The sequence below is a fragment of the Schistocerca serialis genome, chromosome 5 (assembly GCF_023864345.2).
Source record: "Schistocerca serialis cubense isolate TAMUIC-IGC-003099 chromosome 5, iqSchSeri2.2, whole genome shotgun sequence".
Taxonomy (NCBI): Eukaryota; Metazoa; Arthropoda; class Insecta; order Orthoptera; family Acrididae; genus Schistocerca; species Schistocerca serialis.
This window is the reverse complement of record NC_064642.1, coordinates 79,760,792-79,773,311: the sequence shown is the minus strand read 5'-3', so window position 1 is coordinate 79,773,311 and position 12,520 is coordinate 79,760,792. Positions and strand designations below refer to the sequence as shown.

Genomic DNA, 12,520 nt, shown 5'->3' with positions numbered 1-12,520 from the left:
ATAAGTAATTCCAGTTACAGCAACTACATTGCAAAACCAATCTACATGAAAAGGAAAACAAGTAGGTAAAGGACATAAATAGAAGATTTGGTTTGCTAAGCACATAAATTGCAGATGAGCCAGCCACCCTGCATCACACCAAGCTTCTAGTCTAAAAGCTTGGGCTGGAAGCCAGAAAGTAAACAAACATTTTAAAGTTTTACCACACTTGTTCCTGTCAGCTAAAACAGTAAGTAGGTCCCCCACTTCAAACTGCTTCTGCCCTCTAATCAAAATATAAAATGCTGTTAATATGCAGTGACACATACATCACAGATGGATGGAGCAGGAGGACATGGAGTACGATCTGTGCGTAAAAGGAAAGTAACCGATTTGAAGGCAGATGAAAAAGTAATTCAACTGGTCATAATGATCGATCTGTATGCTATTGCCAGACTGCTATCTTCTGTCCTCTACTGCCTGCCAGTCTCCCTCCTACTGTCAAATGACTCTCCATCTCTGAAGTGATGCTGCAGCCTGTTAGGGAACTGGCACATTGTGTCATATGATGACCTCTGCAGAGGCCTTGTAGCCACAAGAGTGATATAGATTTTTCCTGTTGTTAAAGCTGCTGAGGAATACCTTGTGTTTTTGTCACTTCCTCTGCAAGTTACATGTGTTGTATTGCTTGTATACACTAAGAGAATCAGTTTAGATGATAAATTTTTCACTACGATGATAACTCATCTATATCAATCTTTTCAGGAACAAATATAGTTCTGGACTATACACAATAAGAGTTGTTGGGGGGCAAATCCTAAATATACAGTTGATAAAATTGACTGAAAAACCAAGGGAGTTCCTTCACTTCGAAACATCAGTGTATATTAAAATACAGTTATGCTAACTGAGCCTTCCATTAGTAATTGGTAGAACAACTTTAAATTTATAAATGAAAATGTACAGCAGAACAGCCACAATTTTGGGCTTTTCATTTTTTTAAAATGTACATTTGTGATGCCTGCATAAAATGCTGCAAAATGAATACTTCAAAATTACATGAAGACAGCATTTTGTTTTGAAATTTGCAGATTTCAAATAATTTAGCTCCCCTTAAGAAGTCAAGGCAATGATCAGCCAAAATGCTTCTGTAAAATATTGATAGAAGCTATAAGCATAAAGTAATCTCATCTTCTACAATATTTGAACATTTAAGCTGCATGCCATTGCTTGTAATTTGATTTGAGACATTGTCGCCAGAGGTGGTCATTGTCACCAGCATGAACAAGAGGCAGTCAGTGTGTGTCGGGAACCACATGAACAACTAGACAGTGCCATACTGTAATATAAATCACGTTGTGCAGAAAGTGGTAATATTCCTATTTTATTCCAATGTGGTTTGAATTATTCTGAACAAACTTGTAAAATTGTGAACAATTGCGAATTAGTTACGGCCACATAAGTGGTTATTTTCAATGAAGGATTTCCAGAATATAGGTGAGTGTTTTCCTAGTTTGTGGTACAGAGCTCTGAACTAGCCTTACTACCTATGTAGCTAACACTGTCAGGTATCATCTGTTGCAGTGTGGACAATGAATAGTTTCAGACTATGTACCATCGGAAGATGGCTGATTAATATAAACTTTGTTGTGCTCTGCTTGAATGTGAGTGTACATACACACTACGTACATTTCATTTCATAATGCTCCCTGTACAGATATATGAAACTCTGTCAAATACAGTATCAATATACCAGTCAATTTTGAGAGGGCACTTTCAAAACTACATTCATATCTGAAAGGCAATTTCGGTGGTTTCTAAAGTGATTTTTAAAGTCATTCCACTTACGAATGACATAGAGAGGGAGTTTTAAACCAGTTGTGCCTTATGGAGTGCTGTTTCTAGATGTATTTCTCATAGGTTTGTTCAACATGTGACTATTATGGAAATGTTCCATGAGCTCAAATGAGAATCCCCAGAGAGAAGACATTATTTTTGTAAAACACTACTGAGAAAGTTCAGAGAACTGGCATTTATGACTGACTGCAGAATGATTCTACTGTCACCAATGTACATATTGCATAAAGACTGAAAAGATAAAGTAAGAGAAATTAGGGCTCATAGAGAGGCATATAGACAGTTGTTTTTCCCTCACTCCATTAGCAAGTGGAACACGAAAGGGAATGAATAGCAGTGGTACAAGGTACCCTCTGCTATGCACAGCATGATGGCTTGTGGAGTATGTATGTGGATGTGGATGTAGACATATATGTAGAGTTGCCATTTGTTGTTAAGCTGTGTCTCATGAGTCTTAATGCAGTGGCTGAAAACAGGGGTGGTTTTAGAAGCTGCAGAGGCCATCCTAATTATCTCATGATGCACCACATCTAACATTTTTATATAGAACGGACTAGCAAGTATGCAGGCCATTCATCTGAGGTTGCACAAAAATTCTGAGAAACTGGAGTACATGGATTCCATTTGACATTCATTACATATTGTGAAGTCACAGGAGTAAGAAGTGCTTGGAGTGAAAACTCCACGTGACTATAAGATGAGAATTACAAACATGATATTTAATCAGTTAGTAATTTGAGTGAAAGCACAAAAGAGAGAGAAACCTTCACAAGAAAATGACTCAAAAGAGCAACAAGAAAGGCAACTTGCACTAAGGAATGGGTGGGGGCTCTGGATGAAGAGTTCAGTGAAAGCCTTTCTGTCTAAACCTTCATGAGGGGGCACGTAGAAAACTTAAGCAAATGCTTTGATACAGTGACTGCTTGTAAGCTGTTTGGGAGAAGGAGAAGCAATAGGGGAAGTATTCTTTTCTTGCAAAGATACCTATACCTGTCTTCTCTCTCTCACTAGAGTTATACTTTTTCTGAGCTTTTAAATGCTTAGCATAGATGTGTGAGAAAGCTATGACAATTGCACAACATTTAGATATGACTTAAGTTCAAAAGTGTGTGACTGCAATGATTCTATATGAATATTTGGGATGGAGGGTGATTAATGAGCTGAATTCTACACATTCAGTACCAGCAAAAAAGAAAAGCATTCTTGCAAAATAATGCTGTACATCATCTCTGGTACCTACCGATATGAAAGAGCACATGAAATAGAAGTCTTTTAAATACCCTGACCAGAAATGGAACTTTAAGGGACAGATTTAACAATCACAATGCTTACCTTGATAATGGTTACTAAAGACAAAAATTTTTGTGTTGGTATAGTTACTAAAATCTACTTAAAAGACAAATGAATATACTTTGCTCAAATATAAAATATAAATTTCTTGATCTACATAAAGTTGTTAAACAGATAAAAAGAAAAGCATTCTTGCAAAATAATACTGTACATCAGCTCATCATTACGTAGATCAAGAAAATAAATTTCTTAATTTACATAATGTTGTTAAACAGACATAAAGTCATCCCTATGACAGTAGCTGAAATGTAAGTGAAGGTTTCCTTGTCTTATTGGTGCAATAAAACCTTCTCAGCTTAATACCTTTACCAGAAGGTGGGAAGATAGAATACAGTTGCAAAATGTCACAGATGCCTGCGAATCGCCATGGTCAGTATGTAGAAACTCCTGATAGAAACATTAGCAGGTAGCTGTGTAAAGCAAGTAAATGCTATTAATGTTCACTTTATTGGAAACATCAACATACATAGAAAACATGTATGCTATACGATGGTAAGCATGAACTGACAGAGTCAAAGATATTCTCCCTGTGAAAGTCTCAACTCACTGCCAAAGAGTTTTGTATTCACCTGCTTACATTATTGTTGATGAGGTCCTGGCATTGTAAGCTCCACTGGTTGGTTCTCCCTGGGTCTGAGATGGTGTCGATCAGGAAGTATTGATTTGCTTAGTGCCCTAACACATACAGCCTACTGCTGACACTCAGAAACGGGCCAAAACCAATTTGGTTTACATGCCTGAGCTGTAGGCAGCTTTGCTGAGTGCTGCAATCCAAATTGCGACATGTGTGTGGTGGTTTCCTAGCATAGGGCATTTGTGCGCTTGGTCACATAAGAGAGTGCGAAACTAACACAGCCATGGTCACATTGTCTCACCTATGTGAGGAACATTAATGATGGCCATGGGTATGGTTGGTGATGCTGGCCATATATCAGCATCCTCATGGCAGAGGCTAGCGACATCATTATCGTGAGTGCATGGAATTGCTCAGATCATGTTGGCTGCTAGCAACTGTGGGCAGGGTGTTGCACTAGAAACGTATAGGTACCAGTGATCGTTGTTTGGTACATCCATGCAAAGTCATTGCTGCAAGATTGCAAAAAGTTTCTCAGCCAGGACTAACATGCATTCCATTGCTTTGTTTTTGTGCAATATCATTGACACCAGTACCCATGGTGGCAGTTTGATGGGCCAAAGCATTCAAAGCAAGATGACTGGCATGAGAGACAACTGAAGTATGTAGATACCTCCAGAGCTGAGAGAGTGTTCTGTTGCCCTCTAGGTCCTCTTAAATCACGTGTCCCAACCATTGCTCTGGTGTTCTTGCGAGTCAGTGGAGCAATGCCCCTTTCTTGGTGGTGAATTTGCTATCTGTCAGAGGTGCTAGTAAGATGTCACTGATAATGTGGTATGCTCCTATGTTGAGTAATAGGATGACAAATTTGGAAGTGTCATCAAAGATACCCTGGTTCTAGAGGACGAAATCAATGGTCACAAGCCAAGTTGCCATGACTACCCCAGTTGGAATGGGTGTATTCTTTTGTTTCTGCAGTGGGTTGTGTGGTCTGAGGGAGGTGGCAGTGGTGGATAGTGGACGAGATCCCTGGGACCATAAGTGGTGCAGATGGCAAATCAATAATCTTCTCACATGTTCCAGCCAGCTGGACCCAGTATGAGGTTATGAGTGGATTTGGCTGGGTTGTAACCGACACTGACGGACCAACTGAATCAAATGATGTGCTGTTCTGTATTCTTGAAATAGTCTGTGGAACACTGTCTTGTAGGCGGGAAGACAGACTGAGCTCAAGGTCAAAAGTCATTATACGTTGTTTGTGCATGTGAGAATCATTGTTGCCGACATGGTAGAACGTCACTTTTACATTCCACACATAATTTAGGCTGATCTGGATGGTGAAAAATATTAGCGAGTCTCTGCAGGAGACATCGTTTTGCTTAAATTGTTCATAAAGGCAGCAATTGTGCGACAGTTCCTCTGTCAAAGGAAACACAATCTGGTGAAGTGCACTTATGTATTATGTTGAACTACTGTTGCTTGTTGCGGGGTCACCAATCCAGGAATTCCTAGTGGGAATGCTTGCAAGTAGTTGCAGAAAGCAGATAAATGCTATTAACAAGAGTTTATTGCTAACAAGGACATACGTAGAAAACACTTGTACATGATACAATGGCAAACACTGAATTAGTCTCGTTTTCTTGTGCTTGCATTATTATTGTGGGGTCTTCTAAGTAATCCTAGAAGACTATCGCATCAACATTCTGCAGACCCTTCAAGTGGAAAAATGATCAAATGTTTTTATTAAATTGCAATTGCACACCCATCTGCACTAATTAATTCGCTCATTGCATTCTGAAGAGCCCAGGATGAAGGTGAACCTTCAGGGAATTGGAATGAGTCAAATAACGTATTAATAAAGAGAAGTAGCTCCTCAAAAAACATTAACAATTACCTATAATTAAACTGCTGTGCACAATTAGCACTAACAAAAGCAAATTTAATGCAATAGCAAAACTATTATGAGTGCTGCTATTTTCTAATATTTATCTTGAATTAATACGTATTTCAGCTTTATGTAGTTTGTCGGGAGATTATAATTCATTTTTACAGAAGAACGAGAAATTACTCCCTGAGACCTAGACGGGAAGTGAACATGCATTGTGGAGATTTAAATCAGAGGTCAAGCGGAATTATGTATGCATACACCATGCTGTACTGGTCTGCTCTGATAAAAAATGAAAGTTCAAAGTAGAGTTACAGTGTTCAACATCAAGTTTGTGTGTTTACCCACTGCTTAATAACTCCCCTATCTTGGATGTTTATCTTTTTATATCAACAGTCATCCTTTCTTTGCTTTCCATTTCAGTCATTCTAAATAACAATTCTGCATTTGATTAGTGTAAAAAATGAGATTAACGATTATGGAAAGGTTAGACTGTTGCTAATCATAAAGATGACATGAGGAGTTGCAAAGAGGCACAATGAAAAGACTATTACACATTACGCTTATGGCCAAAGCCACCTCACACACATGACCACTACCTCTGGCTGCTCAGGCCTGACTGAAACTGAAAAGCATCAAATTGGAGCAACAATCTGTAGTGGAGTGGGGAAGGGAGGCTAGCAGAGTACAGGTGGGGCAGAGGGGGGGGGGGGGGGGGGGGGGGGGGGGGGGGAGGAGATGAGGCAACAGTGCTGCTTGATGGAACATGCAGAGATTAGAGGTGGCAGACAACGCTATCTGGTGCTGTGTTGCAAGGTTTGGGGATGGAGGGAGGGGGGAAAACAGGGAGTGGAAAAGAGAAGAGCAGAGGAGGGAAAACAATTGGTGGTTGCACTGGCAGAGAGCAGTGCCCAGTGAGGGTGAGGGGACATGAGTTGGGAGAGGAGGCAGAAATTGTTGGGTGGAGGTTGTGGGGACAGTTGGTTACCATAGGTTGAGGGCGGGATGATTCTGGGTACAGAGAATGAGTTTTACAGATAACTCCCAGCTGTATAGTTTAAAAAAGCTGGTGTTGGAGGGGTGGTTCCCAATTGTATCGGTTGTGAAGCAGCCATTCATTCAAATCAAGCATGTCCTATTCAGCTGCATGTTGTGCAACAGGGTGGTCCACTTTGGTCCACTTTCCTCTTGGCCACCCCTTAGTGGTGGCCATTTGTCCTGGTTGACAGCTGTTTGGTAGGTATATCAGTATGAAAAGCTGTGCAATGATTGCAGCAGAGCTGGTACACGACACGGCTGCTTTCACAGGTGGCCCGACCTCTGATTGGGTAGGATAAACCTGTGACAGGAATGGAATATGAAGGGATGGGTGGAATGATTGCTCAGGTCTTGCAGCTGGGTCTTCCAAGGGATATGATGTCTGTGGCAAGGGCTTGGGATTGGGACTGGCATAGGGATGGACTAGGATATTGTAGAGGTTGGGTGGGTTACGGAAGACCACTTTATGGAGGGTGAAAAGGATCTTGGGCAGGATGTCCCTCATATCACAATATGACAATAATCAGAGCTGGGATGAAGAATGTGGAGCAGTTGGAACAGTCCAAGAGATGGTAGTGAGTGACGAAAGGGGCACTCCTTTGTAGCTGGTTCTAGGGGAGGGGGGTTGGTGGAAGGATTTTGGGTATATGGCATGGGATATCTGTTTGCAGACTAGGTCTCGGGGTTAGTGCCTGTCTCTGAAGACCTCTGTGAGTCCTTCAGCATACTGGGCAATGCAACTGCTGTCAGTGCAGCTATGCCATTCCTGGTTGGCTAGGCTGTTTAGGAGGGAATTTTTGGTGTGGAACAGATGGCAGCTGTCCAAATGCAGGTGCTGTTGGTGGCTAGGGGTTTGATGTGTACAGAGGTGTGGCTGGAGCACTCAGAGGAATAGGTCAACATCCAGGATGGTGGCATGCTGGGTTGAGGAGAACCAAGTGAAGTGGATGGGAGAGAAGGTATTGGAAGTTGTGAAGGAATGACAGGGGGTCCCTGGCCCTGAGTCCAGATCATGAAGATATCATCACTAAACCTGAACCAGTTCAGGGATTTGGGGTTTTGCGAGGCTAGGAAGGTTTCCTCTAGATGGCGTAGGAGGGAGCCAATTGGGTGCTCATGGCTGTACCATGGGTTTGTTTCTATACCTTCTTTTCAAAGGAGAAGTAGTTGTGTGTTAAGGATGTAGTTAGTAAGGTGTATGAGAAATGAGGTAGTAAGGTGTATGAGACATGACGTAGTAGGTTTGGAGTCTGAAGGACGTTGCAAGAGAGAGTGTTCAATAATGTCAAGACCATGGACTTAAGGGATGTTGGTGCACAGGGAAATGGCATCAACAGTGATGAGCAGGGATTCAGGAGATAAAGGGGTGAGGATGGTGGAGAACCGGTGAAGGGAATGGTTGTATCTTTGAAGTGGGAGGGCTAGATATTGTGCAACAGGTTGGAGGTGTTGGTCAATGAGAGCCAAAATTCTTTCAGTGGGAGCACAATAACCAGTTACAATGGGGCATCCAGATAGTTGGGTTTGTGGATTTTAGGGATCATGTAGGAGGTGGCAGAAGGTCACAGTGCAAGTGTCATAGGAGTGAGGAAGGAAATGGGTTCAGGAGAGAGCCAGGAAGGGCCTAAAGCTGTAAGCAGGGACTAGAGGTTATGTTGGACATCAGGGATGGGATCACTCTGGCACAGTTTACAGGCGGAGGAGTCAGTAGCCGTACCATGTACCAGCTCTGTTGCTATCATTGCACAGATTTTTATATTGGCATGACTACAAACCAGCTATCTACCAGGATGAATGGCCACTGCCAAACTGTGAGCAAGAGCAAGTGGACCACCCTGTTGCTCAACATGCAGCTGAACATGCTTTCTTTGAAAGGCTGCTTCACAAGCTGGGCCATATGGATCTTTCCCTCCACCACCAGCTTTTCTGAACTGCGCAGATGGGAGTTATCCTTACAACACATTCTCCGTTCCCGAAATCGTCTCGGCCTCAACCTATTGTAACCTACTTTCCCCCATACCTTCCACTCAACAGTTTCCGTCCCCTCTGCCCTATCACCTCCTCCCAAATCATGTCTCCTCACCACCACTGCACACTGCTCTCTACCAATTCAAACAGTGATCTTTTACTCTTCTCTGCTTTCTGTTCCCTTTTTTCTCTCCTTCACTTACAACCCCATCCTCCCAACACTGCACCAGGTAGCCTTGTCTGCCACCTCTAATCACAGCATGCCCTGCTAGCCAGCACTGTTTCCTATTCCCCCATCTGTATCCTACCACCCTCCCCCTTCCACAATGGATTGTTGCTTCCATTTGATATGTTTCAGTTTCAGTCTGGCCTGAGAAGGCAATGATTGCAGTTATATGTGTGTGTGTGTGAGGTGTGCTTGCTTGTGTGAATGCGGGTGTGTTTTTCTTTTCTGATGAAAGCTTTGGCTGGAAGCTTAATGTGTAACAGTCTTTTCATTGTGCCTGTCTGTAACTCAACATATCATCTTTAGGGTGAGTAGCAATCTATTCTTTCCATAACTGTTGATATGCCAACCTGTACTTACCCATCGTTTGGAAGATTTGGATTAGCTATACTTACCTGTAAAAACTATGACTATTTTAGAGGATAAGGAACAGTAGCAGACATGCATGCACCTTATCCTCACACACGTGGACTGAATAATTCAGAAATTTCTTGGCTAGAACAATCTGAAAATATTATTTTTACCTGATGGACTTTGGCAGCCATACAAGCTCTCTCCACCAGTTTTTCCAATTTTTCAATTCTTGAAACAAAATCTTGTTCGGTTTCATTGGTTCTTGCAAAATGTTGTTCTCCATCATATCTGTCTGCTATTACTTCAACTGAATCTTTTGTATTTGCTTGATTCTGACACATATGTTTACCATCATGCATCATAGCACCTAGTGGAACAGAAGAAACTAGATTTACATGTAAGCAACAAAGTAGTAATAAACAGAAAACAGATTGAACACTAACTCAAGTGACAAAAGTTTGAAGGAATATCTTCCGACTATTTTGGTATAAGCAGCTCATGGCGTCCAGTGGATCTTTACAGTGTAATACTGCAATTATAATTTATTCACTGAGGTGTCAGCGGGTATATTGATAGTCCACAGTGTCCAATGGGCACAATATTTCAGTGATCAGACATGTTGCCATCGTCAGGTGTGTTGATGAACTGAGCTCTGACAGCAATCAGTTCGTCAACTTGCCTGACGATGGCGACATGTCTGCTTGCGAAAATATTATGACTGCTGGACACTGTGGACTGGCAGTACACCCATGGACTGTTCGATCAACATACACGATAGGAGAAACTGAATAATCACATGATTTATTCAGTTTATTAACCCAACTATTTTTGTTTCTGTAAAAATACTTTCACATTAAAATGTACAACACAAAATGCAGAGTAATATAACAGCCCAACAACAAAAAACATACACTTTTATCACCGTGTGTATAATCTGTTCTCTCTATATACAGTGCAGAATTTAACACATGCAGAACTGTTCCTGTAAAGCTACTGTTTGAACTGTCCACAACCGTGATCACAGTAGAGTCACGCATCATCGACTTTCCTTACAAGCTCAAGAATCCCAGGAGTTTGGTGTACTACTTCTGTGGCTGCCACAGTTCTACCAGCCAGTTCCATGTATGTATTGACCAAACGTGCATACAGGCCAACTCTCCTTCAGAAAAACTATTCATACTGCTATATATCAATGTTAATATGCAACTAACATGTCTGGAAACACAAATCTGAGACATAACTGAGCAGTACTGAATGCAAGCTTGAGGGTGAAACTGAAGAGAGTATTACTGTTGGTGACAGCAAGTAATGAGAGTGAATGGAACATGCATGTTCATAAAAAAGACACAGTCCACATATTGCTGACATTTGAATTATTGTGCAAGGTACTTTCATTGCAATACAGATACACAGATAACTAGTGATAAGAAATCAAATTAATCTAATCTGTAATGAGCCACTGGAGGCCATGGGTCCCCAATACCACAATACTCAAAAAATATCTCTTAACAAACTCTGAAATTTTGTTGGAGGAGATCGGGTTTACCCTGTAGATGCAGAAAGTATTAAAAATCAGTACATAAAAACAATTTTAAATATTCAACATTGAACAGCACTGCAAGTGAACATAATCACTTCTGAGGTGAAAAAGCACTGTAGATTAAAACCAAAACTGTCTTAATATCCCAAAGGTCACAAAATATTTCAAAAATATACGTACTCCGAAAATACCAAGTTTGTATAGTGCTTATGTATTTGGCTTCTAAATAATATGAAAGTTTTACTGAAAAATTAAAGGGCTTACACAAGACTGAGAGCTAATTTACATTGATTTTATTTTATACCCAGGTGGAGATGCTGTAACTGCTTGGAAAGATGTTAGAGGTCTTGACTGTTCTATAGTATGTACAAAAAAATATGGAAGTTGATATCATTTCCATAACCAAACAAAAGTACTGTTCTGACACTTCAAGCTTTCCCGGTGGATATGTTGTAAATAGTCTTCAAATATTTGCCGCTAGATCACGTTGTGTGAATTCCACAGTATTTCCTTGGAGCAACTGTCCGACATCTTCAGGTCGTTCAACCTTGTTGGTGGCTGGGTACCCAGCTACCAGCACGGCTGAACTACCTGAAGTTGTCAGACAGTTGCTCCGAGCAGATATTGTGGAATTTGCACAACGTAATCCGGTGGCAAACCCATGAAGAGTATTTACAAAAAGTACTGTTATCTGATGGTTAATGTCTACTTATTTTTTATTTACTCCTGTTTTCCCTTTATTTTTCTTCCTTGCTGGAGAAATAGGTGTGTACCTGGATGAGGACAGGGTAGTTTTCTATGTAGTTTCTAGCATGAAGCTGTGCTGTGAGACAAACTTGTTCGTTCTCACACACCCTCGTAACTGAGTATGTTAATGCGCCACTTGCAGGATATCGGGAAGTGAGCCTGATGCAGATCAAATCTGACTCATAAATAAATGAGAAGGGCAAGTTAGCCAGCCAGCCTGGACTTGGTTTTCAGATAGTCTCCCACATCCCACAGGTAAATATCGGGCTGGTTGGTACCCACGTCCCACTTCAGATACATGTTATGCAAATCTTAGAAAATGTTCTCACACTTGCACATGAGATTTACTTTAGACACACACAAATGGTTCACACAGATTACATCCTAGGGAGTGAATTAGTGACTGATAACCTTAGATGTTTAGTCCCTACAACTCATAAATCATCATCACTATAGTTCTCACTAGTCATGGCTTTTGAATCATGCAATTGGTAAAAATTGGCACTCTTACAGGGGTGTCAATTTTTGAACTTTTTCTTTCTGTAATACAGTGTAAGAAGATGCAAAAAGTAACAGGCTCAATTATTTGTAATTTTTTTTAAGTCTCAGAATAAAACAGAAGATCTCAAAAATTTTTTGAGCATTCTGGAAAGCTAGATAGTCTATACTCCAAGCTGGATGACTTTTGAACCACTTTTCCATTAGCTCAAGTGGAGAACAATGGAGGAAGGATTCAACCAGTGATGTGGAGGGTAACCTAAAATCTGCTTGAAGTGATTTAAGAAAACCATGAAAAACCTACATCAGAATAGTCAAAAGAGGATCTGAAACTGACTCTCTACAGTGCTTCTTTGCTTAATCAGACCTATAAAGATGAGTGCAGAGCCCTTGATCAATTGCAGTCATCCAAATATTCCCCAAACATGTGCAATATACGCTGAGATGACAAAAGTCATGGGTACCTCCTAATATCATGTCAGACCTCCTTTTGCTCGGCGTAGT

The 12,520-nt window shown here is 41.0% G+C and overlaps 1 protein-coding gene across 2 annotated transcripts in view; it reads right to left on the bottom strand.

The window, feature by feature from the left end:
* LOC126481081 (uncharacterized) overlaps positions 1 to 12,520 on the bottom strand; it is a 167,388-nt gene that overhangs the window by 41,413 nt on the left and 113,455 nt on the right. For both annotated transcript variants that reach the window (XM_050104572.1, XM_050104571.1), the window contains exon 6: positions 9,402 to 9,598. In XM_050104572.1, the coding sequence (XP_049960529.1) occupies positions 9,402 to 9,598 (197 nt within the window). The remainder of the gene's footprint in view (positions 1 to 9,401; positions 9,599 to 12,520) is intronic.